The 25,129-nt window shown below is 43.1% G+C and overlaps 1 protein-coding gene across 4 annotated transcripts; it reads left to right on the top strand.

The window, feature by feature from the left end:
* The first annotated feature begins 324 nt into the window (after window positions 1–324).
* On the top strand, window positions 325–24,896 carry A1CF (APOBEC1 complementation factor). 4 transcript variants are annotated; one of them, XM_048946679.1, is made up of 12 exons: window positions 325–456; window positions 4,468–4,611; window positions 7,016–7,150; window positions 7,889–8,019; window positions 9,387–9,625; window positions 12,831–12,995; window positions 14,564–14,661; window positions 15,472–15,742; window positions 17,309–17,373; window positions 19,825–19,961; window positions 20,632–20,765; window positions 22,527–24,896. In XM_048946679.1, the coding sequence occupies exons 2-12, from the start codon at window positions 4,513–4,515 to the stop codon at window positions 22,676–22,678; spliced, it is 1,626 nt and encodes a 541-aa protein (XP_048802636.1). In that variant the 5' UTR covers window positions 325–456; window positions 4,468–4,512; the 3' UTR covers window positions 22,679–24,896. The 4 variants fall into 4 exon arrangements, with proteins under 4 accessions (XP_048802636.1, XP_048802635.1, XP_048802634.1 ...); XM_048946678.1 differs by having other exon boundaries at window positions 17,189–17,373; XM_048946677.1 differs by having other exon boundaries at window positions 17,165–17,373.
* The last annotated feature ends 233 nt before the right edge of the window (window positions 24,897–25,129 follow it).

Below are 25,129 nucleotides of genomic sequence, written 5' to 3'. Positions count from 1 at the left end.
CATGTAGGCTGGTGGTGAGGCTGGCTGGCCTTCCTCTAGGCAGCCAACCCTCCGCTGTGAGCTGCACCCTGCCCTTCCCACCAAGCTCTGCTGCGAACAGTAGCAATGGAGATGGGTTGGCACAGAAAGCACAGGGTGCATAAATGGGAGCAGGGCCTGGTTTCCACACCTGCCCCTGGGCCATGGTCTGACTGCAGTCCTGTCTATTTATTTACAAAAATCAGCCTGCATAGGTGCTGTCTGAGAAACGGTGACCCAGCTATCTGGTCAAAGGCCTGCGGGGAGCTGGGAGATAGAGCAGGTTAACGTTTAACCTGCAGGGACTGTAAACCAGCCCGGGGCCACTGAACCTTTGGAGTTTGATATGACGATTGGGGAATAGCCGGAGTGACACGTCGCAAACTCCCCATAATCAAGGAGAGCTATTCCTGAGCGGTGATCTCCCAGATTGCTCAGGTAGGCTGCTGCCCTCGGGATTATCCTGCCATGAGGTTTTGGGGTACGAGGAGAGGGCTTGGAGAGCCACCCCATGGAAGGGCCTTTTGGCCGGTGTCCTACACCTGGGGTGGGGATGGGGAGGCTGCACCGTGCTCCTTTTCCTACCGCGGTTCCACCATGGGGTGCAAGCCACCGATGGGGCAGACCAGGGTGCCCTGCATACCCCATGCTTGCCCCTGCAGCATCTGCCTTGACTTTGATAAGCAGATAAGTATGTTTGGCATCATCCCTGCAACTTAGCACTTTCCTCATGCTCATAGCCTATGGGTGCTAAAAAATGAAGCCAGACCAAGCTAGGGGGAGGAGGAATCTTCCCTGCGCTAATTCGATCTTGATTTGTTAAAGTGCAACTTCTGGGATGAAGCATTAGAAACTGCTTCAGCAGACTCACTGTCTTCTTATTCCTCATTCTCTTTGCAAAAGATCAGCCTCATTTTCAAATGCAATTGCTGCTCCTAAAAATCTCAGTTTTCACTAATCTCTTCCAAATAGCTGGCTTTCTGCCCAGTTCTTGATGCTTCCCTCGTGCTGTTTTCCTTGGTGAAGGAGGCAGAGGCGGGTGCCAGAGGAGGCTGGCTTCAAAGCATCTGACACATCGCGGTGTTGCAAGTCTAATGGGGGGAGGAAAGAAGCCAGGCTCAGTACCAGCCATCTCCTCTGATGGGCTTTTTGGGGTGCACCATGTGCATTTAGTAAAGCGGCTGTTACCAAGAGAGCAGTCACCTTCTGAAGCAATATTAAAGGCAGTTTTTTTCCCAAGATTTGCATACTGCAAACACTGTATGTGGGCACCGCAAGGCACACTGCACCTAGGGAATTTATGCAGTTTGCTTTTAGATACCTAAAAAATCCTACTTTTTCTATGAGACAACCTGGAAAATACCTCCTTCCTGAAGAAAAGAGGGGTTTCACCCTTGTTGCTTAATTGGACTCTGTCCTGCAACACGTCTCACACAAACAGAGCTGGTGCATCTCACAGCTGCCCAGGAAACTTTAAGCACTTGATTTGATGAAGAATATAAAGAATAGTTCATGTCATGGATATATGTATGGGAAGCATGCTCGGAGCCAGAAGGGAGAGAAAAGTCCAAATCCTTAAATGAAGGAAGATGAAAACCTAAACAAAAAGTTTTCTCCAGTAACCACATACTTGGGCTATTAGGGGTGAGGAGTGAAGGCACTCATTTCCAAAGGCTTTAATCCTCTGTTCGCATAGGGTTAACTGCTGTAGGACAGCCTTTGCTGGATGTGTCCAAGTGTCTTGATACACTCAAACAAGAAGGCTCATCGATTGGTGCAGGATAAACAAGGTTTTGTTATCTCATTCATGGAAACAGTAACCAGGTTTCTGCGAAGGGCTGCAAGTGGGCGCTGGGCAGAACAGGGTCCAATCTTTCCTCCACTGCAGGGACAGATGGACAGAGGGACGAAGTCTGCATGCCTTGGCTGGCCAGGAAACGATGCATAGAAGTGGTTGTAAGGAAGCAAGCGACGTTGTGATGAGTTTGTTTCTCATTGATAAAGGACACCGTACTCAAAAAAGTGCATTTTTTTATTTTGGCATTTCGGAGGTTTGATAGAAACCTAAAATAAATGATAGCATTTGCTGCGGAGAAGGAAAAATCAAATGCAACAATGCTCTGATTTAAAATCATATTATTGCCTTCCATTCCTAATGACCCGGGGTTCTAAGTTGTGGGTCTGTAACAATAGTATTGTTAAAAATTAGGTCAAAAAGGAGCATGAAGTAGGAGATATGCCCAAACTGTCTGCACATCTGGAGATCCTAACTGAAACACCTTCTGAATAAAATGCATCATCTTCCTGTCTTTCCAAAAATAGTTTTCATCATTATAGTCATTATTAGCAGCAATCGATCTAAGGGTCAAGCCCCTGGAAATGATTGAATTCCAGAACAATTAACTAAATTTCACGTCTTTTGTTAAATAATGCTAAAAATATTGTCTTAATTTGCTGCAGGTATTCACACTTCCTAAGAGCAGCCATGAATGGGGAGTGTTCCTCCTGCCAGGGCAAATTTGCTAATTGATTAATGGCAGAGAACAAAGAAGGAGGGAAATAGTCTTGTTTCCTCAATCCCATGAAAGCAACTCTCCTCCCTTGTGCTCGCCAGAATGGGGCTGACACCTGTAATAAGGGAAAATGGTTGCAATCCTTCTAAGTTAAAGGATGTGAGGGCGCATTGGGTCAGCTGTGGGTAGATCCCAGCCCTAAAGGCACAGCATTGTGCAACCACAGCTCCTATGCTCCTCTCGAACTCTAAATCGGGATTGCTCAGTCCCTCTCTGCTGGAGTACACAGCTGTCTAGACGTGCTGCTCTCAAATAGGCTAAGATGTGCAGGATGCCTTACAAGAAGAGATCGTCTGGTCTTACCAACTCAGGCAGAAGCCCAAGAGGTACACTGCTCCTGATATGAACATATCAACCACAAGATGTGGTATTCTCACTCGTCACTATGGCTTGCTCTCTCTACTCAACAAGAAGCCATCCCCTGGACTGAATGTTGCTGGAAATGATGTCACGGTTTGGGATGGATGTGACACACCTACTCAGATGGCAGGTGTAGGGACGTGTGGCACCTACGACAACACAGGCAAATGCATTTAGAGCAGCCAGGGAGCAAGGGAAGATGCTCTGAGCCTGCCCATCTACCTAGGATGCTGCTTGAGACAGAACTGAGAAGCTCAGCATTTATGGAAACACACTGAGGCTCAGCTAGTTACTTCCCAGCATGGTGGAGAGATGCGCCAGTGGCTCTGCTTGGCCTCAGTGCCAGAGGAAATCTCACCTTGTGCCATATCAAACCCAGCTCTGCAGAAGTCAGCAGGCATGGGAACTGTGAGCATCAGAGGGGTTCAGTGCTGTTCTTGACAAAGGTGCAATGGGGTCGTGGTTGGGTCCCTAGGCTCACTCTGTGCTTTCCTAGGTGTTAAAGAAGCCCTTTGATCTGAATAACATGAAAAAAAAAAAATCAAACACACACTTAAATATGGGCTTGATTCTATGAAAGATAAACCAAAACAATCAGACTCCAGTTGCTGCAGACAACATTCATTTTGCAATTAGAGGTGGTGGAGAGCTATTGCGTGGTGCAGCCCAGCTTCCAGCACCTGCACATTGGTAGTAATTAAAACACCAGAGATCATTTGAACAGGACAAAATCAGAGACAAAGCAACCCACAAACCCAAGAATAAATCGCTCCAAAATCTGTCATTAAGCAGACGTCCTCAAGCTGAGCATGACATCTGCAGACCCATGATGCTTGCATAGACTCAAAGCTCACCATTGAGTGCAACCTGAAATTGTAAGCTGTGAGTTCTCAGAAATCCCCGTGCCAGCATGTGTGGCCCAATTCAGTTGCAGATTTCAGCTTTATGGTATTTATGGCCCAAAAAATAAACTTTTTTTTAAAAAAAATCTTCAATTAGGTATTATTTAAAACTGCAGTTCTGAATCAAAACATCTGAACCCAGGGTTGTCTCCGCCCTGAACTTAGATACAGGTCTGAGCACTCCCATGTTCCTGAGTTCTCAAAAACAGGCCACATCTGGCCCCATGTCTCATGTATCACAGAGCACTGGACACGGCTTGTACCAGACTCCTTTCCAGCACCAGCTGGGTGCTGTGGCATGGAGGACTCACTGACGTGTGGTTAAAGTAAGGGCAGGCACCCTGCACTCATTTCCCTCCTAACACACATGCACATGTGTGCAGTCTCACTGGACAAAATCAGTTTCCACGTTTTAATCCTGTTTATTTTCAAGCACCAGCGAAGAGGGGGATATTTTTCTTTATTACATGGTCTGTAGTTGGTTTTATTTTTTCATTTTTTGAATCTCAAACTGACTGACTTACGAAGAATGATCCTGTTAGCTTTCTCAGGAGAGTGGACTTTCTCCTCCTAGCCATATTAATTTATTTAATTTATCTTAAATTTGATTGCAGTGAGCACCCCTAATTAACCTGATTTTTTGCTGATAATCACTCACAATGGAATCAAATCACAAATCCGGGGATGGATTGACCGGCACACAGAAAGAAGCCGCCCTCCGTGCATTAATTCAGCGAACGGGATATAATTTGATCCAGGTAGGAACTTACAGTCACGTCCTTTCATGTGCAGTGTCTGGTTTCATCATGAAGCACCAGGGGCTCGTGCAGTGAATCTGCACACATGAAGCGTTCCTTGCTTCTTCCTCTGTCTCTGGTTTTCTCTAATCCACATATTACACAGAGCTGTGTATAATAGGGGCTGTCTTTCGCGCAGCAGCACTGGATTCCTCCTGACAAACTATGGTAGGGGTGAAATAACAACAGAGCACAGCTATGTTTTGGGAGTGGTTAGTATAACTGTCTACGTGCTGTGGCTGCAGTGTCAGAGGAGCAGAGCAAACCCACTAAGCAAAGATTCAGGGGAGCTTGGGTCCAGATTTGGTCATGGTAAGTCCAGTGTGTGAGACCCAGATCTACCTTTGCATGCATAAAAGTGCAGGTGTCTCATGCCCAAAACCAAAGGTTTGCACTCAGTACGGCCTTCAGGGTCTCCAAGCACAAAGCCTCCTCTGGTTATAGCACATATAGAGTGGCAGGTCCTTCAAAATCATTTCAATAAGTCTTCCTTAGTCAGCATGACCAAAACAAACTCCTTTTTCAAAAGCATTGGGTAGTAATATGACTGACCTTGCATCCTGGAAGAAGGAACTGAAAATGGCGAACTTTAGGCTGGTGGTTGCCATGAACTTGGGCTCGCTTTGCATAGCACTAGAGGGCACAAAAGTCCAAAGCAAAAGCTGAGACTCCTGGGAAAAAGCATTTTCATATAACCCTTCATTCTGTGCATGCCCCCAGACCAGGCTGACAGCTGGGATTGCTGCACTCAAGGAGCCTTTCTGTCATACAGGAGAAGATAAGTAGCATCTCTCTGTATTAGACTTCCTGTGATTTTCTTTATCCTGATTTTCAGACTTTTGTACAATTACATCTGGCAATAGCTTATTCCTAAACCACAGATTTCTGCCTACTCACCCACCCAGAGCCTTCTTCCTTCTTCCTACCTCTCCCTTTTTTTCAAACTTAACATTTTCTCTCTTTTCTTTTTCTTGAAATTCTCCTTTCCTTCCAAGACCTCATCAAGATGAGTTTGGTGAGATGCTGCCTTGAAGCCACAAATGAAGATGCTCTGGACTGAGAATAGACTTTTTCTCTCCCAGCATATAAGCTCCCACATATTTTGACAAAATGAAAAATGTTAACCACTTGTCTCTCACTCAACTTAAAACAGGATGCTAAAATTATGCCGCCCTTTTCAGATTGTTACTTATGAGATGAGCATTTCTCTAGATGACCAAAGGCTTCTTCCAGCCAACCTGTCAGTGAAGAGCACAGACAACCATAACAAAATATACAGCCATCGATTCTAACAAATGGCTCAAGGGACAGAACATCGCATGCCATCACTGTGCTCAGTTCAGTAAACTGAGATCAGAGAAATAGCCATAAACATCACGATCTTCTCATTAGTTTTGCTTTGAAAATTAATTTGTAATTTCAAATACCTCCATCAATATGCTGGACCTATTTGCAAAACAGGAATGAGCGTGAATAATTTAGGGCTGGTTACAGGGTTAGGAAAACTGAAATTGATTGTGGTATATTCTTATTTTCCTGAAATAACCCCTGCTTGCTGTAAACTTAAGTCCTTCATGTTTTCTTGGTAAGTCATCCATTCAGTCATTCTCTTTCCTGGAATAATCCAGGGTGGGAAATGACTATAGAAAATAGACAAAAAGAGAAAATTAACCAAAGTGTCAGCCCTCTGGACACAAGACATCACTGCAAGAAAAAGACAGCAGGAGAGGGAAAGGAGAGAAGTGGAGAAGATAGGAGGAAGAAGGGAAGAGAAAGAGAGGAATGGAGAAAAAGGGACAGAAAGAAAGAGAAAGAAAGCATAGAAATGAAGGAAAAAAGGAGAAGTATAGTAAAGGTGGTTTAAACTAGGACAGCATACCAGAGAGACGCTAGCCTAGGACAAACGTAGGCTAAGTGGGAATAATTGGCTCGTCACGTCTTTGGGTATCACTGGGTGCCAAGTCCTGCTCCTTGCATAAAGTAAGTCCTGGCTAGCCAGGTGTCTCCTTTGCCCCAGATTGTCTGAGAGGGTGTTTGTCTCCAGACGTATAAGTTGTGACAGCAGTCTCTTGCTGAAGGTACTGATGCATGTTTCTTAGAAAAACTCAGCTAGGTACAAATCAGACCTTTCACCAGCATAGTATCTGGGATACTCTGGGCACAGATTTGATGGTGGGACAGCCAGTGCACACTTGTGTTCTCTTTTCTTGAGTCCATAAGGATTGCTCCTTGAGAGGAAGGAGGGTGTTTGCCTCAAGCACTCTGGTAATGGCGTGTGTCATAAATTTCATTCCTCATAAGGGGTTGATGATATCCTCGTTTGAAGTCTGCATTTAAACAATACTTTTTCTTTTTTCCACGGTAGGAAAATGGGCAGAGGAAATACGGTGGCCCACCCCCCGGCTGGGACGGCCCTCCGCCAGAGAGGGGGTGTGAGATCTTCATTGGGAAACTGCCTCGAGACCTTTTTGAGGATGAACTTATACCCCTGTGTGAAAAAGTAAGGCTTTGTGGCAGGCAATCGCTGAGCAGAGATTATAGATGCTCAGCTCTGCCTTTCCAGCCTCAACTAGAAGTTATCTGTCCCAGACTGCCCTTGGTTTAGTGGCAGCCCTTCTGACCTCCTGCCACGATGCCTTCCCTCCGTGACCAGGTCTGATCTATTGCTAGAACTGGTCCTGCTTAGAGTATGAGGGAGATTGTTCCCCCTATATTTGTTTAGCTGTATAAAACAAGCCTCCCTCCACCTAGGAAATGGACATACCCATCCAACTGCTGCACACAAACCTGAGCAGATGATACCATTCAGATGCCAATGACCATGCAGTCCTAATGCTGCCCCTCAGCCTTCCAGTTTCAGACCCTTTTTTTTCCTGGTGTCTCTACTGTATCTCAAAACTAGAGCACAGACTCCTTGATGGGAAGAGAACAGAAATCCCGGAGCTGCTAGAGTCAGTGCCAAACTCCCCTTTAACTCCTCCCTCCCAAAACTCTTCTCACTTATGCACTTTCAGCCGTTTTTAATGATTTTTTCCATTTATCAGAAAAAAAGGCAAGAAAGTAGAATTGTGACTCAGTATATTAATCGTTCATTAGTATATAGATGATTATCTGTAGACAGAAGTATCTGAAGAGTTCTGGCATGATATAGCCAAGGAAGCATCTAGCCTTGTTGAAACACCTCTCCACCTTTCAGGCGAACATCTCTTTAAGGAATGACTTTTCTTCTGATTTACAGATTGGCAAAATCTATGAAATGAGAATGATGATGGACTTCAATGGCAACAATAGGGGCTATGCATTTGTAACCTTCTCAAATAAACAGGAGGCAAGGAATGCAATAAAGCAACTCAATAATTATGAAATTAGGTAAGCATGGCAAACACTTTCACTTCTACTTTAAATCACATGCTGTATTAATCTGTGTTAATTAATTTTTGTCCCTACAGCCTAAGGAAAGCTTCTTTAGATACTTAAACTTTGTAGGAAGTCACTGTTTATTTGCCTGTGCAGTCATTGCTTTATACTGTAGTCCAAAGGCAGTGCATAGCACTCAGTCTCAAAATCTTTTGCAGGATATTTCTTCTTTAAAGATAAACTAAATATCTGGAAAAAATATTTTGCTTTGAATCAAATTAACAGACGTTGAACCACTGTTGTTATGTTTCCTTCTGGGCTTTTGCTGATATATTCCTATCCACAGTGTCTCACTTGAGCTGTACTGCAGATACGTTCAGAGAAACAGAGCAATTGCAAAAAAAACCCAACAAAATATGATAAAAACCAATTGACAAAACAGTGACATTTCTTAATAGGTAGAAATAGAAAAATTCCTCCTGTTTGTGACTAAAAATGGGGAACAAAACACAGAAATCAACAACATATGGGTCTATCAATACGTTTTGTTTTGATTTCATCCCTAGTTGATTTTTTTCCAGTTCAAAGTGGGATGAGTAGATGTCTCTGCTTAGAAGCATTTGGAGATCAACCAATTTTAAGGCTCTTATTTTATTTGTTCTGAATTATGATTGTGTTTGCTTTACCAGCAGCCCTAAGAATGAGCAAGTTGCAAGGTACAAAAGGGAGTATGGAAATGAGATTTTTATCAGAGGCTGGAGGGTCTTACATATCAGACTTGAGCCACTTCTACCTCCTCCTCTTATTCTGCTTGTTCCAAAGACTGTTCTAAAGAAGTTAAATTCAAAGTTTTTACTTCTCAAGACCTGCAGGAGGTACTTAGAGCACAAAGTAGTGAGCAAAGTGCCAGTAGGAAATTTTTCCTTGCAGTCTGCACAGCAATGGGCATCAGTAAACTCTGAAATAGTGTGTCCTCGTAACAAGGGATTTTCTTTCTCCCAGAATCCCAGCTGTGAGGCTCACTATGAAGCTATGAGTCATGGTGGACAAAACAAATCTGGCTTACACTGATGGCAAATCAAGAGTCCCTGCAATGTCTAGTTGGTCTGTGTAATTGCCCAGTAGCAGCTGTTTTTGGAATTAGTAGAAGGGAGAATCCCAGGAGTCAAAAGGAAAATTTTGCTCAGGTTTCTTCTCAATTCCCTGCTTTACTTTGATGTCAAATCTAGCAGAGCCTTCGCTTTGGATCTAAACCCTTGCACTGAGCAAGATCACCTGCATTTCCATTCCAAACACCTTGTGTTTTGGGACAAAAAGGAGATTTTTTTTTCCCTCTCTCCAAGTGCTCCTGATTAGCCAGCAATGTCATTTATCCACAGGAATGGGCGTCTACTCGGAGTCTGTGCCAGCGTGGACAACTGCCGCCTGTTTGTGGGGGGGATCCCCAAAACGAAGAAGAGAGAGGAAATTTTAGCAGAGATGAAGAAAGTTACAGACGGAGTCGTGGATGTCATTGTGTACCCTAGTGCAGCTGATAAAACCAAAAACCGGGGCTTTGCTTTTGTGGAATATGAAAGCCACCGGGCAGCAGCAATGGCCAGGAGAAAATTGCTCCCAGGTTTGTACAGGTGCTGAGGGTGGTAGGGGCAGCTTCAGCGTAGCAGATGCATGTGTGCACCTTGCAGTACAGAAATCTCCAACTATGTAACCAAGAAAGCAAACACGGCTTGGTTTCTCATCTTGGTTGCCAATGATTCACTTTAAGCAAGGAGGTCCCTGGTATGCTGGGCTGGCTGCTGGAGATGCCCTTAATCTGGCGTATGGTATAGGGGACTCTGCAGACCCTGATTTGCTGCCATGCTCATTCGCCAGGCACCTCATTTAGGAACCTGAAATGATTAAAATATAGCAAGATGGATCTAGCTGTGCGTATCCATTCAGCCCTGTTACAGGATATATATTATCCTATGTTCACCTAGTTTCCAAATAAAACATCTATGATCACTTGGGAAGCATCACTTGGGGAAGGATCTAGGAACATACTCAGCTTTGAAAATGTACTGAGGATGCTCCTGAAAACTAGTATTTTTCATCTAGGAAAGAAACCTCAAAATTGTTCTAGAATATAAATAACATTGATAATAATTCTATGTCATTTAGTGCTGGGGTCATTGTGAAGCAGAGAGGATTGATAGGTGATAAACAAAGGAAATACTTAATTGCACTTGCATTGATTCCACTGTTGTTTTTGTTCTCATGCTTTTGGTTGCTCAGCAGCTCCAGTACTGCTTTGTCAAAGCCAGCTCACTTGCTGATGAAAGAATTAAATAAACCTGCTTTGAGACTTGTCCCTCTCTCATCAAGCTCACCAATCTTTAATTCTTTCTATATGATGGTCCATTAAAATCATGTCTTTAAAGTCATCTTGTCAAAAATGAGCAGGTTTTCAAGTGTTAGTATCTATCTTAGTATTAGCTATAGAGGGATATCTCACACTGACTCTTTTTCTTTGTATTCTGTGCTTTCTGCATCAGTATAGCATACTCCTAGTTAGAAGAATGCTTACTGTTAGTTTTTGCCTCAGCACAGCTTTGTCATGAATTCTATATTGAGAAGGAAGGAAGGAGCAAAGACAGGCACCTGCACTGATGGCAGCCTTGAGGGAGCAATACATTTGAAATCCTGAGCAGAGACAGTGAAACAGATGGGAATGAGCGTGTAGCCATGAGCAGCCCTGTACAGTGTGCTAGTGATTTCAAATGTAGGGACATTTCTGATAAACAGTCTGTGGAATTTCATAGACCTGAGCAGGAGCCAGAGTCTTCTGAAGTTGCAAACATACAGGAGGAGTTTGAAAAAAGTTTCAAGCCAGGACTGAATTGTGTCTCCAGCTGATGCACTGGATGAACGTGAAATAGAATATAATTATTAAGTTATTTGACTTTGACACTCTCTTCTTTCTGAGGGAGCATGTAGAAGAGGTAGAAAAGCTCAAGAAGTAAAATGCTATTTATGAAAACCTTGTCTTATCTCCAGGTTGAATAAGAAGATAGGAGAAGCCTGGGTTCTAGCAAGCTGGTAGTGCAGGAACCAAGCTTACTTTCTTACTACGAATCAGCCAGGTCATTATTTTGGCCACTGAGCTGAAAATGGCAACATTGAAAAAGGAGCATTGCCTGACTAAGCGACCTGGTCTGGTGGAAGGTGTCCCTGCCTGTAGCAGGGGGGGTGGAACTAGATGATCTTAAAGGTCTCTTCCAACCCAAACCATTCTATGATTCTATGATTTTATTTTAGCTGGCTGCTGTTAGCTGCTATCTTTTTCTTCCCGAGTCAGACTGAGCAGCACAAAAAGCTGAATGTAAATCCCATGGAGCTCTGCAGATCCTAGCTAATTCACAAGCCTTCCCAGCAAGGAGTAGACCGTTCACATTTTGTTTCTTCAACTTTTCAGTCTTATTACAGAGAAAAAAAAAAAAAAAAAAGGAAAGAAAAAAAAGAAACAGGTCTCCAAATTCTACCTCTTCTCTCAAATTTTCTTGTATTTTGGAGCTCCCATCCCATCCTAGGTATATAATCCAAGTGGAGATGCCATTTTTAAGATCTCTTAAAAATGAATGATAAAGATGTTGACAAATGATAAAGATCTCTTGCTTACTGAGAGTTTCACTTTCTCTCTGCAAGCTTCTCCTAAGTTTTAGTATGTTTTCGGGTCTTGGAGGACCCAAGCTTCACGTCATAAAGATAAAAGAAGAAAAAGAAAACCACAGACAGGCCTGGTTACTCTTTTAGGGAAATGTTCAAAAGAGACAGACATTTCATTCTTTTGGGGGAATATCCAGCAGTGATCATATTTACAAGTCAGAGAATGGTCTTTACTGTGCATCCAATGCCATGGTTTGCTGGGCTGATGAAAACTGCCAGAGAAAAAGCAGGTCACAGGAGACAGCAGATGTACAGCTCTGGGTTTTGAGGAGAGGCCTTATTTCAGCCACTCCTGAAGAGCAGTGGGAAAAGGTCTCCTTGCAGGAGACAGAATGGACTAGGCAGCAATGGTTATTGCAACATCACATGGCTTTGAGGCAAAGCTGTAGCCATCAGTTTTCATTATGTATTGAATATCACTAATTGGCTAATCAATTACTTAATGGGTTAGGTAACTCCATGCAGATGATGACGGACTTCAATGTGATTGATAACACGATGACATAGTTTTTAACTATCTCTTCATTTGTTCCTTTTATTTTCTGCCCCTCAACAGCTCAGTCCCTTGTGTATAAAACCCATATTGCTTCTCCTCCACACCCTCATTATTTTTTGTTTCCCCTTTTTCTACTCCTGCTGCAACTTCACCCAATTGCACTTGCCCATGCAACTTCAAATACTTGCACATAGGGACATCTTTACTTTTACTATTTCACTTCATCCAATGGGACTTCTGGATCCCTTTTCAATTATCTAGGGAATTAAAAATTTGCATCCAACAGGGATCTTTAGAAGTATATTCATGAAAATATTTCCCTTAGAGAGCGCTTCAGGGAATGCAGATGCTAGTGAGTCATGCCGTATTTTCACTTTTAAAAATTCCGGCTGCTGCATTTCTGCAGCATCTAAGGTATTAGTGGGAGTATGTTGAAAGTGGGAGCATCTGCTTTTTGGAAATGAGTTAACTGAAAGGCAGTACTTTGTGCTAGAAAAACTTCGTTCAGTTCCTTTTGTAGAATTGTCCTACTCTACTGTTGACACTGCATATGAAATACTCTGTGAGCAGAAGTGAGAGGAACAAAGCCTGTCTGGCACTGACGATGTCAATCCCTTTAAAGGAAGGATTCAACTGTGGGGACACCCTATTGCTGTTGACTGGGCAGAGCCAGAAGTGGAGGTGGATGAAGACACTATGTCATCAGTAAAAATTCTCTATGTGAGGAACCTCATGCTCTCAACCACTGAAGAGACCATAGAGAAGGAGTTCAACAACATCAAACAAGGTAGGAACTCACTGACATAGTAGCCCTTGAGTAAGTACAGCAACTGCAAATGGAAATAATTTTTCATTCATAAAATGCCAAAAGAAGAGACAAAAATAACAGTTTTTCCACTATAAAATGTTTGCGTGTAATGCCACAAAAATTGTCCTTAGGCTGAACTGCTATCCAACATGCACACCATGTCATTCCACTAAGGGCTGCTAAATTCCCAGCTACTGACACTATCACCCTTTTTATGACAACTGGCAACTGGAAGAGATCCAAAGTGATGCGTGGGGATACCCATGTCATAAAAATGATTTTGAGTCATTTGTGTGTTCCTTTAAATGAGTTAGTAAAACAACTGGGTAGTTTCAGCTTCCTTCATCTACAGAAAGGAATGATGACAGAAATAACAGCCGTGATTTAAAACAACTGCTCTTCATCAAATCTATCTAAACGCTGAATTCTACTGAGAATACGATCAAACAAGGCAGCAAGAGGCTGCAGTGATTCACCTCCTGCTTCACTTAGCTGCCACCAGGAACACTGCTTATGCATCCCAAGTCGTAATACCCTATAAGTATTACCCTTACATCTGTGCCAAATCCAGAGCTGAAGGGCTTCTTTAGAAACAGGCATCACCGAAAAGCCCTGCCCCCGCTCCCAAGAGCTCAGCAAAAATCCCCTTCCCTGGAGGATTTTCCATTCAGTTAAATGGGCTCCAGCCTTCAGCAGCTCAAGTGGGGTGATGCTAAAAGCTAGGTTCAATAATGCAACATGCTTTCAAGGAGAGGAAGGGAAATTTTCAAAACCCAGAGAGTTAATTAAAATCTTGACTTGTAAACAAGGCATCAGCATACAGTACCTGTAATTTTGGGCTTAGAACTGATCCCAGGGGGACACAAAGGGCTGCTTATCGTCTCATTGCCATTTTGCAGACGTACAGGCTGCTCCAGCTGTGGGTTGGGACAGACTTCATTTAGTCCCCTGGAGCTCCTAATGTTTCCCTCTAAATATTTTTTCTTTTGCAGTTATTTAAGTAATTGCTTTCTTGCAGCAATAACATATTTCCCTGTGTACCAGTTCAGCTTTAAAAGGGAAGAAAGCAATAGAAGAGTAATTCTGGATCTGTTAGCTGTATTTCCAAGATATGTTTGGGGGTGTAAGTTCATACTAAGTGCGTATGAAAACAGAGATGGTGATCACACACAGTGCTGTGACTTGTAGCTAACCAGGTCCCAGGTGCCTTGCTCAGACCTTCAGGTCCTGAGAATCCGTTACAGAAGGGAGACATAAAACCAAAGACAGCCTCAGAGCATTTTGGACAGGATCAAACCACTTCGGTTTAATGGCAATCTCGATGTTGTCTGAACAAAAAGTGTTTCTATTTTACTTGAAATCATACAGCCATTGTCTTCATTTTTCCATGGTATATACATTTTAAGAGGTATGAAGAAACCATACACTTTCACTCTTCCACTTAGATTTTGCTCTCCAAGGGTTCGCAGCTCAACACAATTGCTCATTCTGATCTATACTTTCCAACAAACACACATTTTCAACTGATATTCCAATGTTTTCCATAGGTGCAGTAGAGAGAGTGAAGAAAATCAGAGACTATGCCTTTGTGCACTTTAATAAAAGAGAAGATGCAGTCGATGCTATGAAAGCCTTGAATGGGAAGGTAAAGCTGCTGTAAACATGAATTTGTGGGACTTATTTGCACAATAATACATATAATGTAGCTAAAACAAAGCTGCCTAGCTTATTAGTTACAAAAACATCCTGAAGGTCCTAGCTTTTTTCAGTACACAGGTAGATTTTATCGTGGGGAAAAAAAAAAAAAAAAAAAAAAAAAAAAAGAAAGAAAAGAAATGAAAAAAGAAGACAAAGCAGTGCCAAAATGAGATCTAGAAAAAGAATGGTTTTGAGTTCCCTCGGCTTGTGCTCTCATGCTTAGTTCACGTTCACCAACAGAAACACTGGAAGGGAAAGCATGTGAATGGCAGAGAGGGACAAACAAGGTCAACTCTAAACATCTGCTCTAAATTTGGAGGCAGACTTGCAAGGAGCTTCCTGTACTTAGTACTTTTTTGCACTGCATGCAATTCACGGTGCTGTAATGCAAGAGTTTTTCCCAAAGAGGTGTTAACCCCGCTCCTATTCTTAGTGCTACTGCTGTGTCCCATAGGAGAACTTATAATCCGGCTGATCTACATACTGCTTTGGAGGGAAGGGAAACTTTTCAAAAGGTTTCACAACTTTGCTAATTCAGTTAAATAGCCCCTGCTGACTGGTGTCAGGGCTGGATGCTCTATCCAGGTTGAATATTCATTTACCCAATGCCTTTTTCCATCCATGGGAGGGTTCAGGTTTGGGTAGTTTTCTCAGTTTTCCCATTTTATTAATAAACCACATGGGGAAGCTGCCTTCTTAGGATAATCCTCTTGTATTTTGGAGACTGCCTCACCCTTGCGCTTCCTCTGGTGTGCAGGTGCTGGATGGGTCCCCCATTGAGGTGACATTAGCCAAACCCGTTGACAAGGACAGCTATGTTCGATATACCCGGGGCACGGGTGGCAGAGGAGCCATGCTGCAGGGAGAATATGCCTATGCCTTTGGACATGTCTACGACCCTGCTGCCACCTACTTGGGTGCCCCAGTGTTCTACGCACCCCAAGCCTATGCAGCCATACCCAACCTCCACTTCCCAGCCACCAAAGGCCTCAGCAGCAGGAGCATCATCCGGCCCCCATCCATCAGAGGTAACTCCAGTCTTGACAATACTCAGCTCTAGCAAGCTAACTCTTCCTGTGTTTGGAGGCTATTCCCTTGTTCAGTTCTGTGCTTTGGCCTTGCCCTGGATCCTGCATCCCTTTGAAAGAGGGATAGGAAAGAGTTTGTAGTCACTGTCCTTCCCAAAAGGCATGGTCATATTCCAGCAGACTAATCAGGGAAAGAAAAAATAACCAGTCCCCAGAATGAGCTTGAAACAGCTTCCAGATCTCTCTCCTTCCAGGGTAAATAAGTTGAGAATCCTCCTGGTTTTGCCCCAGCAGGGAAAAACAAATAAGACAATTTTCCTTGCCCTTCAAAGCCAGCTCCATCAACTGGCCACAGGCTGTGCCCTTTGCAGTAGATCCCCTTCACTTCGAAAACTACAAGGAAATTTTTACCAGTCCAAGTGCTTTCTGACCCAAAGCTGCAGCATTTCCTAGGGAGTTTAAAACTGTGATGAAGCAGTGTGAGGAACCAGAACAGAAATAAATCAACAAACAAGAAATTAATATTGTGCTTTGGGATATGTGATTTTTTAAAAACATATAATACTTTTTGTAAATATTTATTATAATTATATGATAATTTTATCAAACAATATTTTGATTAATTTTAATCTAACAATAAATAGCCTATGAAAACAGAATATTTACGAAGGTAGCTGAGATTCTGTCTTTGAACCCATATGGGTTCATATGGGACATTTGGGACCAAAGCAAATCCCCACACTCAGGCAACCCAACCTCTGGTACATGCAGAATTAAGTTTGGGGGCTACAAAAAAAAAAAAAAAAGAGACATACCCTTGGTCTGTCTTTCAAAGATAGTGCCAGTGGTAGCAACCTCCTGCCTTCAGCCCTGTAGCTGAAGGGATCTCAATGTGGCTAAGGTACCAGCCCACCAGCCCTCTCTTGCCTTTCATTCTCCCCAAACTCCCAAGCATGGTTCTTTAAACAAAAATGTAATGGGGGTTGAAAACTAGGCTTTGTTTCATATAAGGGAGGAGTTGTCAAATATCTAAGTTACTCTAGAAACTGAATTTACATTGGTGAGTGGTGAGAGATACTTAACTCTTGATTACAAATCTGGTCAGAAAGGTGTCACAAAGTAAAAACTGACTTGTGTGGAAAGTTGCACTTCCTCTTGGCTGCTTAGGGCACAGGAGATGGAACTGGGTCAAGAGGAAGCAGGGTTCCCCCAGCACTTCACACCTCCACCCATTCCAGATCCAAAAGATGCAACAACGATGCCTAGCCACAGCAATAGGCTGCTGGGGGCACCTGCCTACCTCCTTCCCAAACTCCAGCTTCCCAAGCCAAAAGTCAGTGAGCCTAACTTTTCCATTGCAGGGACAATCAGGGTAACTTTTCCGGTGATTTGATTCAGTTTAATACCTTCTTACATTCCTAGAAATTTACATGAATGTACCTGTAGGGGCTGCGGGAGTTAGAGGACTGGGAGGTCGCGGCTATCTGGTGTACACGGGCCTGGGGCGTGGATACCAGCTCAAAGGAGAAAAGAGGGGAGAGGATAAACTCTACGACCTCTTGCCAGGAATGGAGCTCACGCCGATGAACCACGTCACACTAAAGCCCCAAGGCGTCAAACTTGCTCCTCAGGTATGTGCAGGAAAGGTGGGCCAGGGAACTTAGCCTAAGTTGCTACCAGAAAACAGCCCCTGCTTGAATTTGCATTGGTGATTGAAAACTACATCCATTCATAAATCTTTAAATACGTGAAACAACAATAATAGCACTATTTGCATCCTGCAGTGTGCAATTGCCTTGCTGGAGGGCACTTCCCACTCTCCTTTGAGGCAAATTCTTATGAGCTCCCACGGGTACATGATGAAATCCAATTATGATTCTCCATCCTTAAAAACACTGTGTGGAGTAAAGAAATACTCAACTAAAACGGACACAATAAATAAAATGCGTACTTTGGGACTTCAAAAAGGAACTATTTCGCACAAATAGAAAAATAATAGCGTCTTTGCTGGGAAAAAAAAAAATAGAATCATCTGTTTTCCAAACTGGCCCTGGCACTGCACAGAGCTCTGCTGCCACAGTGCTATTACTCCAATGCAGTACAAAGAAGGAAAAATAATGGAGTACATCATCTAGGTGTGTGTATGCGCATAAGCTCATGCTGTCTCCCATGACACGGCAAGAGAGCAGGGCTTGACTGAAGCTGAGAGACAAAATCCCAAGTCATAGATTCGTGTCCCAAGAATAACCATGGGACAATAGCCGGCCAAATGCTGCAGCTCAGGGTGCGTGAGGAGCCTGTGGCATGGTTGTGTGCATGGCAGTGAGGTCCAGATTGATAGCTAGGGATGGAGCAGAACAAACCCAGAAAAGGTCCCGAGGTTTCACAGGACACTTCTCTTCCAGAAGCTCCCCTCCCTTTGAATCATCCAAGAAGTTGCACCCTGGATATGAAAATGTATCTCTGTCTGATAGCATTTAAACTGCCACAGCACTCCATTTACCAAATGTCTATAAAACAACCTCTTCTCCTTCAGAAACCTGCAGAATGGATTTTTCCTTCCCCTGCACAGTTTCACTGTTCTTTACTCCAAGTTACCAATGTATAAGAGGGGTGAAATAGCCTGACCGTTGCTGCACTGCCTTAAAGCAGGTGTAGTTCAGCATTTTTGCTCTTCCAACCCACGATGAACCCCTCCACTGCCAGGTCAGTGTGTGCCAGACAACACAGAAACAGCACTGACCACTCGCAACACCAATTTTGGGGGGCATATTTTGCCAACAGCTGAGTTCCCTAATTGCTCACTATTGCCATTTCACAACAGCACATCCCACTCAGTCCAGCTTATTTCAAGACAGCCTCATTCATACCTGTCAGCTGGTCCCTGATGCTTACCTCCATCTTTATAAATGCATTTCCATTACTGAGAATTTACGTGGTGATGTAACATGGCAAAAACAACATCCGTACAGAGACTTTGGGACAGCAGGGAACAGTTGTCACTGCAGCCAAGAAATCTGATGAACTGGGTGGGGTACATGCACAGAGCAGCAAACTTCAGAGCTATATCTACAAGATGTAAAGCAGCATTAACATTTACATTTTACACGTAGTTTTTAAATAAGGTGTGCTGCAGGAAGGTTTAGACTGTAGGTACTGAGGGTCTCCGGTACAACCCAGTTCTCAGCTTCATGCCTGGGGACATTCCTATTTCAATAGACAATCACAACTTTTGATCTTCTGTCCTGCTTTGGAGTTCCAAATTGCCTTCCTGTGTCACTGAGATGCAGATCCTTCCGGCACTGAAAAATGGCTGGGGAGACCCCACCCTCTGCTCAAGTAGGAAAAGCCCCAAGACCCAGCGACTACTCAGCTGAGCAATGAGTGTGGTGCAGCTACCCCCACAGCTGGTGGGGAGCACAGAAGCATGGCATGGCATCAGACCCAAATGGGACAGAGAGCCTGTGGGTTAAAACTAAGAATACAAAGTAAAACCAAGAGCGTTTCCAGAGAGTGATTCCCAATTACTGTGGAATAAGCTGTGCTCAGTCCAAGGGCAATGCGATTCAGCATTTCTCTTTCAAACGAGGAACAGAAATCGCCTATTGAAGCCTGAATAATTAATTGGATGGAAACACAGCCTTTTCTTCTTTCTTTACACTGTACCCATTGAGGGAGGGAGGCACCAGAGCAGTGAAGATAAATGCAACTGTGGTACTTTTAGAACATTAAAAGACATGCATAGATGGAGCTTTTGGGGAGAATTCAGATAGAACTGTGCAGATAATAGAAATTACAGAATGAAACGGCTAATCAGCAAAATGACTTCCAACTTAATGAGGTAACGATTAGCTTCTAGAATTGAGGCATTTTTAAGGTATAATATGTTAGGTGAATCTTGTATTTCAAGGTGAGCTGTAATATCTTATCTGTGGTTTACTTTTACATTGAGACCTGAGGAACCTGCCTCTGCACCCTGGAAAACCCTCCTCCAGGGAGGAGGTTGGGCAGTGCAGGGGCTGAAGTTGGGGCAGGAGGCTACATGCAGCAATTAACCTCAGCGAATCCCTTCTTCTTTGTAGATCTTGGAAGAAATCTGCCAGAAGAATAACTGGGGACAGCCTGTTTACCAGCTGCACTCTGCAATTGGCCAAGACCAAAGACAGCTCTTCCTGTACAAAATCACCATCCCTGCTCTCGCCAGCCAGAACCCCACCATGTACGTAACTATCTAAGTTTTCTGAAATTTTTAAAAGCATATTTAACATAACATCTGTCTGCAAAACACAGTGGCACATGTTCTATTTCCAGGGTTATTTTGTTGGTTGTTTTTTGTTTTGTTTTGTTTTAATATCAGGGAGAAAATCATCCACAAGCTAAAAAAAAACAAAAAAAAAACAATAATGATTTCTGCCATGTTTAGTAGGCTCCTTATGGTGGTTCAGGAGTTACAAATAGCTAGAAATCAGCAGGCAAAGGAGTGCATATTAGAAGGAAAATGAAACATACAATAGTCCACAAAGGGAAAAGAAAACAGCTGGTAGGAACATGATGCTAATTAGGCCTCAAATATGATCTTAAGCACTTCTGATCTGAAATACTGTTTGTAGTATATTTTAATGAGAAGGAAAGACTGCAGCAGGGTTTCCTTTGGAGTGAGAATAGCACGCTCTGAAAAGATGTTGTGATCAAAATCAACACAGGACTGATAATCTCAGTGAATAAGCCGGGCTGCTACAAGGAGCGAGGCAGTGTTAATGCATCAGCACAATAACACAGTGTTTCTATTCGATATGTGATATCATGCCAACTACGGCTGGATTAAAATATTACGCAGGAAAGGCCTAGAGGGAGGAAAAAAAAAAGTTAATAGGTTGTTGTGTTCACAGCCATCCCTTCACACCTCCCAAGCTCAGCGCCTATATCGATGAAGCCAAAACCTACGCCGCAGAGTACACCCTGCAGACACTGGGGATTCCCACTGAAGGAGCAGAGGTACCTCCTGCAGCACCAGCTTTTCCAGGTATATCAGTGTCTGTATAGCGCTGTTATTTTTCCTACGTTATTCCTTATATGTGTCAGGAATTAACACACTCATGGCTGCTGAGTTGCTGATGCCTCCCTTCAATGGGAGCACCAAGAAGGACACAGGACCAGATGCTTTCCACATCCGTGATGCATCACCTCTGTGGACTTGATGGCTATGCCCAAGCCAGTGCCACTCTAGTTGACTGATCCATGATCAGTCATCCTCTTCTAGCATTCCAGCTCCCTTTGAATCAACACACTGAGTTTCACTTGCCAAAAAAAATGGCACAGACGTGAAAGCCAGATCTGATCCCATTTTTCTCCCACCTCTACAAGGAGGTTTGTTTTTCCCAAGAACTCTTGTAACGACCCAAAAGAGTTTGGGAAATCATGAAAAACATAAGCCAGGTGCAGGAATCCAGCTTGCAGCCATCACGTTTTGCTCTCCAGCGTAATGGGTATTCTGATGTAGTGGGAATAACATTTGCCAAGCTGCACATGAGGAATGCATTAGTCAGTACTACTGAATTGTTTGGAGTGTCTCAAGGATGGATTAAAAAAAAATATCTATCCGTCTTCCTGCTACAGGAGTCCACAAAAGCCACAGAAAAATCAATTTGTCTGGGTTTGTGCAAGCTTCCGCAGTGTGGAAACCAAATGGGCTCTTTATTGAATCCAGTCCCCACTTACTGCTTAATTATAATCTCTCATTTTTCTTTCATCCACCCTTATTTATTTGTCTTGGAAACTCAACAAATAGACACACATTAATATTTCTGCCAGCAGCACACACCACTGCTTGGCCTGCACTCACTGGAGCCCCACATAGATCAGGCCATGCCCAGGTAGCAGCTCATTTCTCTCAGGATTGTGCCAGACACATCTTAAACAACATATTTCTTAATTCCCAACCAAATTGCACCTCACTTTGCTGATGGAAAGAAAATACTATAAGTGACCACAACATTGAAGTCATCATGAATTCCTCAAGCTTCCCCCCAAGGTACCACCTTCAATGAGGCAACATACTCCTGCATTGCCTGATATCTCCATTTCCTGCCCCAAGAAAACTGCAGATCTGACTGACCTTGAGTCAATCCCATTGGTTTGGTCAAAGATTTTGGATCTGGGAGGTGTAGTCTTGTAGCAGAGCCAACAGGCACTCCAGTTACTCCGCCCACTTTGGAGCATCATCTCAATTCTTTATTCACTCACAGCAAAATACTGTGGTCCGGTTGATGAGTTACTATATATACTCTGCTTTCAGACAAAGCATCCCCAAATGATGTTTGTTTTCCCAGTGATTCATTTTGAATCAGCAAAGCTAACATTTTCCCATAGAAAATTTCAAAGCCTTGAGTCCACGTTTCCCATTATAAACCGATAGGAAAAAAATCCAGTTTGCCAAATATTTTCTCCTTTATACTGCATAGAGCATTTTCCCTCCTAACACGGCTGTCCCAAATTGCATGTATTTGGGCCACAAAGGATGTCAGAGCCACGTTTTTCCCCAGCTGTGCCAATGTCTTCTCTAGAAAGATGACCAAGTTTTCTCTGCAGTGCTTCTTTTCCTTTGTAACGTGTGGTGAGCTGTGTGAAGAACACCTGTCTTCCCTTTAATGGATTGTTTCCTACATGATTCCTGTTGACAACAGCCTTCCCGCTAAAAACAAAACAAAGCAAACACTAGGCAGTGGTAGATTTTTAATGCCTTTTCATGAATCCACATTTCTTCTCTCTCTGTTTCCCCTTGCAGGATACACCATTGCTAATGCTGCCTCAACAGTCACAGCCACTCAGCTCAAACAGGCAGTGACGATGGGACAGGATTTGGCCACATATGCAGCATATGAAGCCTACCCTGCCTTCGCAGTTGCTGCACGCAGTGATGGCTATGGAGCATTTTAGTCCTGTCTTTGTGAGTTTCCTTAAATCAGGCACGGGTAGGAAAATTTTCAGTCTGGTAATTCTTACACCCTCGTGATTTTAACCTAATCTGTCACCCGAAGTTAATTTTTAGTCAGAGTTTCATTCTGTTAGTTCTTTAGTTTCGTTATAGGACATTAAGGGAGAAGGAAAATTAAAAAAATTACTCAAAATCAGATTTCACATTAGAAAGCAAAATCTCAGCCCAGGAAACCAGTGGTTCTCAGGTGTGTTTATATATATGTGTATATACACATATGAATATAAACACCATTGTATGTGTGTTTACAAGCCACAAACCGTGCTGAAATCAGCCTTTCCCCTGGAGGTTTTGATGTGGGGCCCCGTGGGAAGGAGAGCATGTCCCAGCAATCCCCAGTACACAGCAATACTATCCTCTGTTCACCCCAAACCATCAGCCAGGCATACACCAGAATTTCTCCAACCAGGAAGAAAACAGCCAAAGGAAAGAGCCATTGATCATAAATGTGTCTGCCCAGACTTACAGGCTTCTTTGTACTCTCCTTCATGATGATCCAATTTTAACCAAGAGGCACGCTTTCAGGAGAGTTTTGTCTCTGACTTTGCTACTTCCAGCTGTACCTACAATCACAAGACCACAAATAATGGCTTTTTCCCCCCCCACCTCCTATCCAGTGACATATTCAGTGAAAAACAGGAACACTTTTTCAACAATTACAGCTGAGGACCAGAGAAGTGCTATTTATTCAGGCCAATTCTCTACTTAATTAGACCATGAGAGCTCAGCCATTGCCTGGTAATAAGAGGCACCGCTACACAAATAAAATGATATACAGGCGACTTTTTCAACAGGGTAGAAAGAGCCCTGTCTGGCTGATAACACTGCTTCATGCATTAAAGCAAGGCTGCTGTGATTCTTGCAAAAGTTAATTTAGCAGAATGGGCTTCACTGGGGCAGCTCACGTCTGCCAGCAGTGCACTTTGTGTTCTGATAAGTGGTGTGTCCATATGCCTTGGGGATGCTGAGAGTTCCCTCTGGTTTATGGCAGGAAGGAATTGTCCCTTTGTTTTAGCCATATGAAGAAGGAATAACGATGCCTTAAGATACAGGATAAAGCTGATATTAGATAATTATAGTGCATGCTTTAATCCTCTAGCCCATGTATGCTAAGAAAACTTGAAACAGCTCAGCCTAGTGTGCTAACGTGGAGAATTTATGACCTGAAAGGTTGAATCCCTGCCTGGTTCTACCATGGCACTATTTCACCACTATAGTTTCCTCCTTCAGAGGGTGAACCCAAGTTTCTTAGCCAAAATCATAGTAGCAGAAGTCATCCAGGATGGGCTGGCATTGCCTGTCAGTTCCAGCTGATCTGGCTCCTAATTTACCATCCAGACTAAATAAGGTACTGCGGCACCATATGAGCAGTTCTGTCACTTGAGATGGAGCTTTCCCCACATCTCTGTAGCTGTACCAGCCACGATGATCTGGGACAAGGTGCTGATGAGCAGGCTCCAAGTGTTTTGCATTCTAATACTTGGGCTGATTTGATTTTGCTTAGGAATGGAACAAAAACATAAAACTGTACAGTTTGTGGCACATTAGACTATTTCTATTTATAAAGTAGCTCATTAGGGTGGTCCAAAAGGTATTACAGCCCTCTGTGGTTACTGTTCAGCACACTTTGATTTGCAGAAAATGACGATCCTGTTCACAGAGGCTGAAATAACTAAGAGTGTTACTGGTACCGTGGCTTTACTTTCTCCTCTGTCTATTTTGTGTTTGAGAAAACTGCCAATGAATGATATATCCGTGTGTCTCTCTAAGAAAAAAATACTAAGATTGGCAGAAAACATTTCTTCCTTTCCATGTTCAGTAACTTTTGTCTGCTTTTTCATTTATTTATATAAGTTCAGAAAGATGTCAAAGAAAGGGACAAGAAGCAGTATTAAAGTGTGTGCATGAAGCACTTATTTTTGTACGCTTAGTACAATATTTGTATAGTTTTAACACTATGAAGTGTAGAAAAATCACATCATCCATTTACTGGAGAACAATTGTGTACGTTTAAAGAGAATGAAGTGAAAATAGCATCTCAATCATCCATTATGAGGAAATGACAACCGGGATTAAATTCTGTGAAGCAAATCTGTAATTCTAAAGTAATCAAAAGGCATTAACTGGACTTTGAAATCTCATTAAAACTTTTAAAACCAATATGAATGCCTCACTTCTTTCATACCTTAAGTTGTATCTAAAAGAGTCATCCTGTACACTGTAAATAAGAGCACACTTTGCTCTGCAGGAATGGATCTGAGGTCATGGAAGACAGAGAGCTGTTGGAGAGGGTCCAGAGGAGAGCCACAAAGATGATCAGAGGGCTGCAGCACCTCCCCTACAAAGACAGGCTGAGGGAGCTGGGCTTGTTCAGCCTGGAGAAAAGAAGGCTG

Source organism: Lagopus muta, chromosome 5, assembly GCF_023343835.1.
Source record: "Lagopus muta isolate bLagMut1 chromosome 5, bLagMut1 primary, whole genome shotgun sequence".
Lineage (NCBI taxonomy): Eukaryota > Metazoa > Chordata > Aves > Galliformes > Phasianidae > Lagopus > Lagopus muta.
This window is presented reverse-complemented; position numbering and strand designations above follow the sequence as displayed.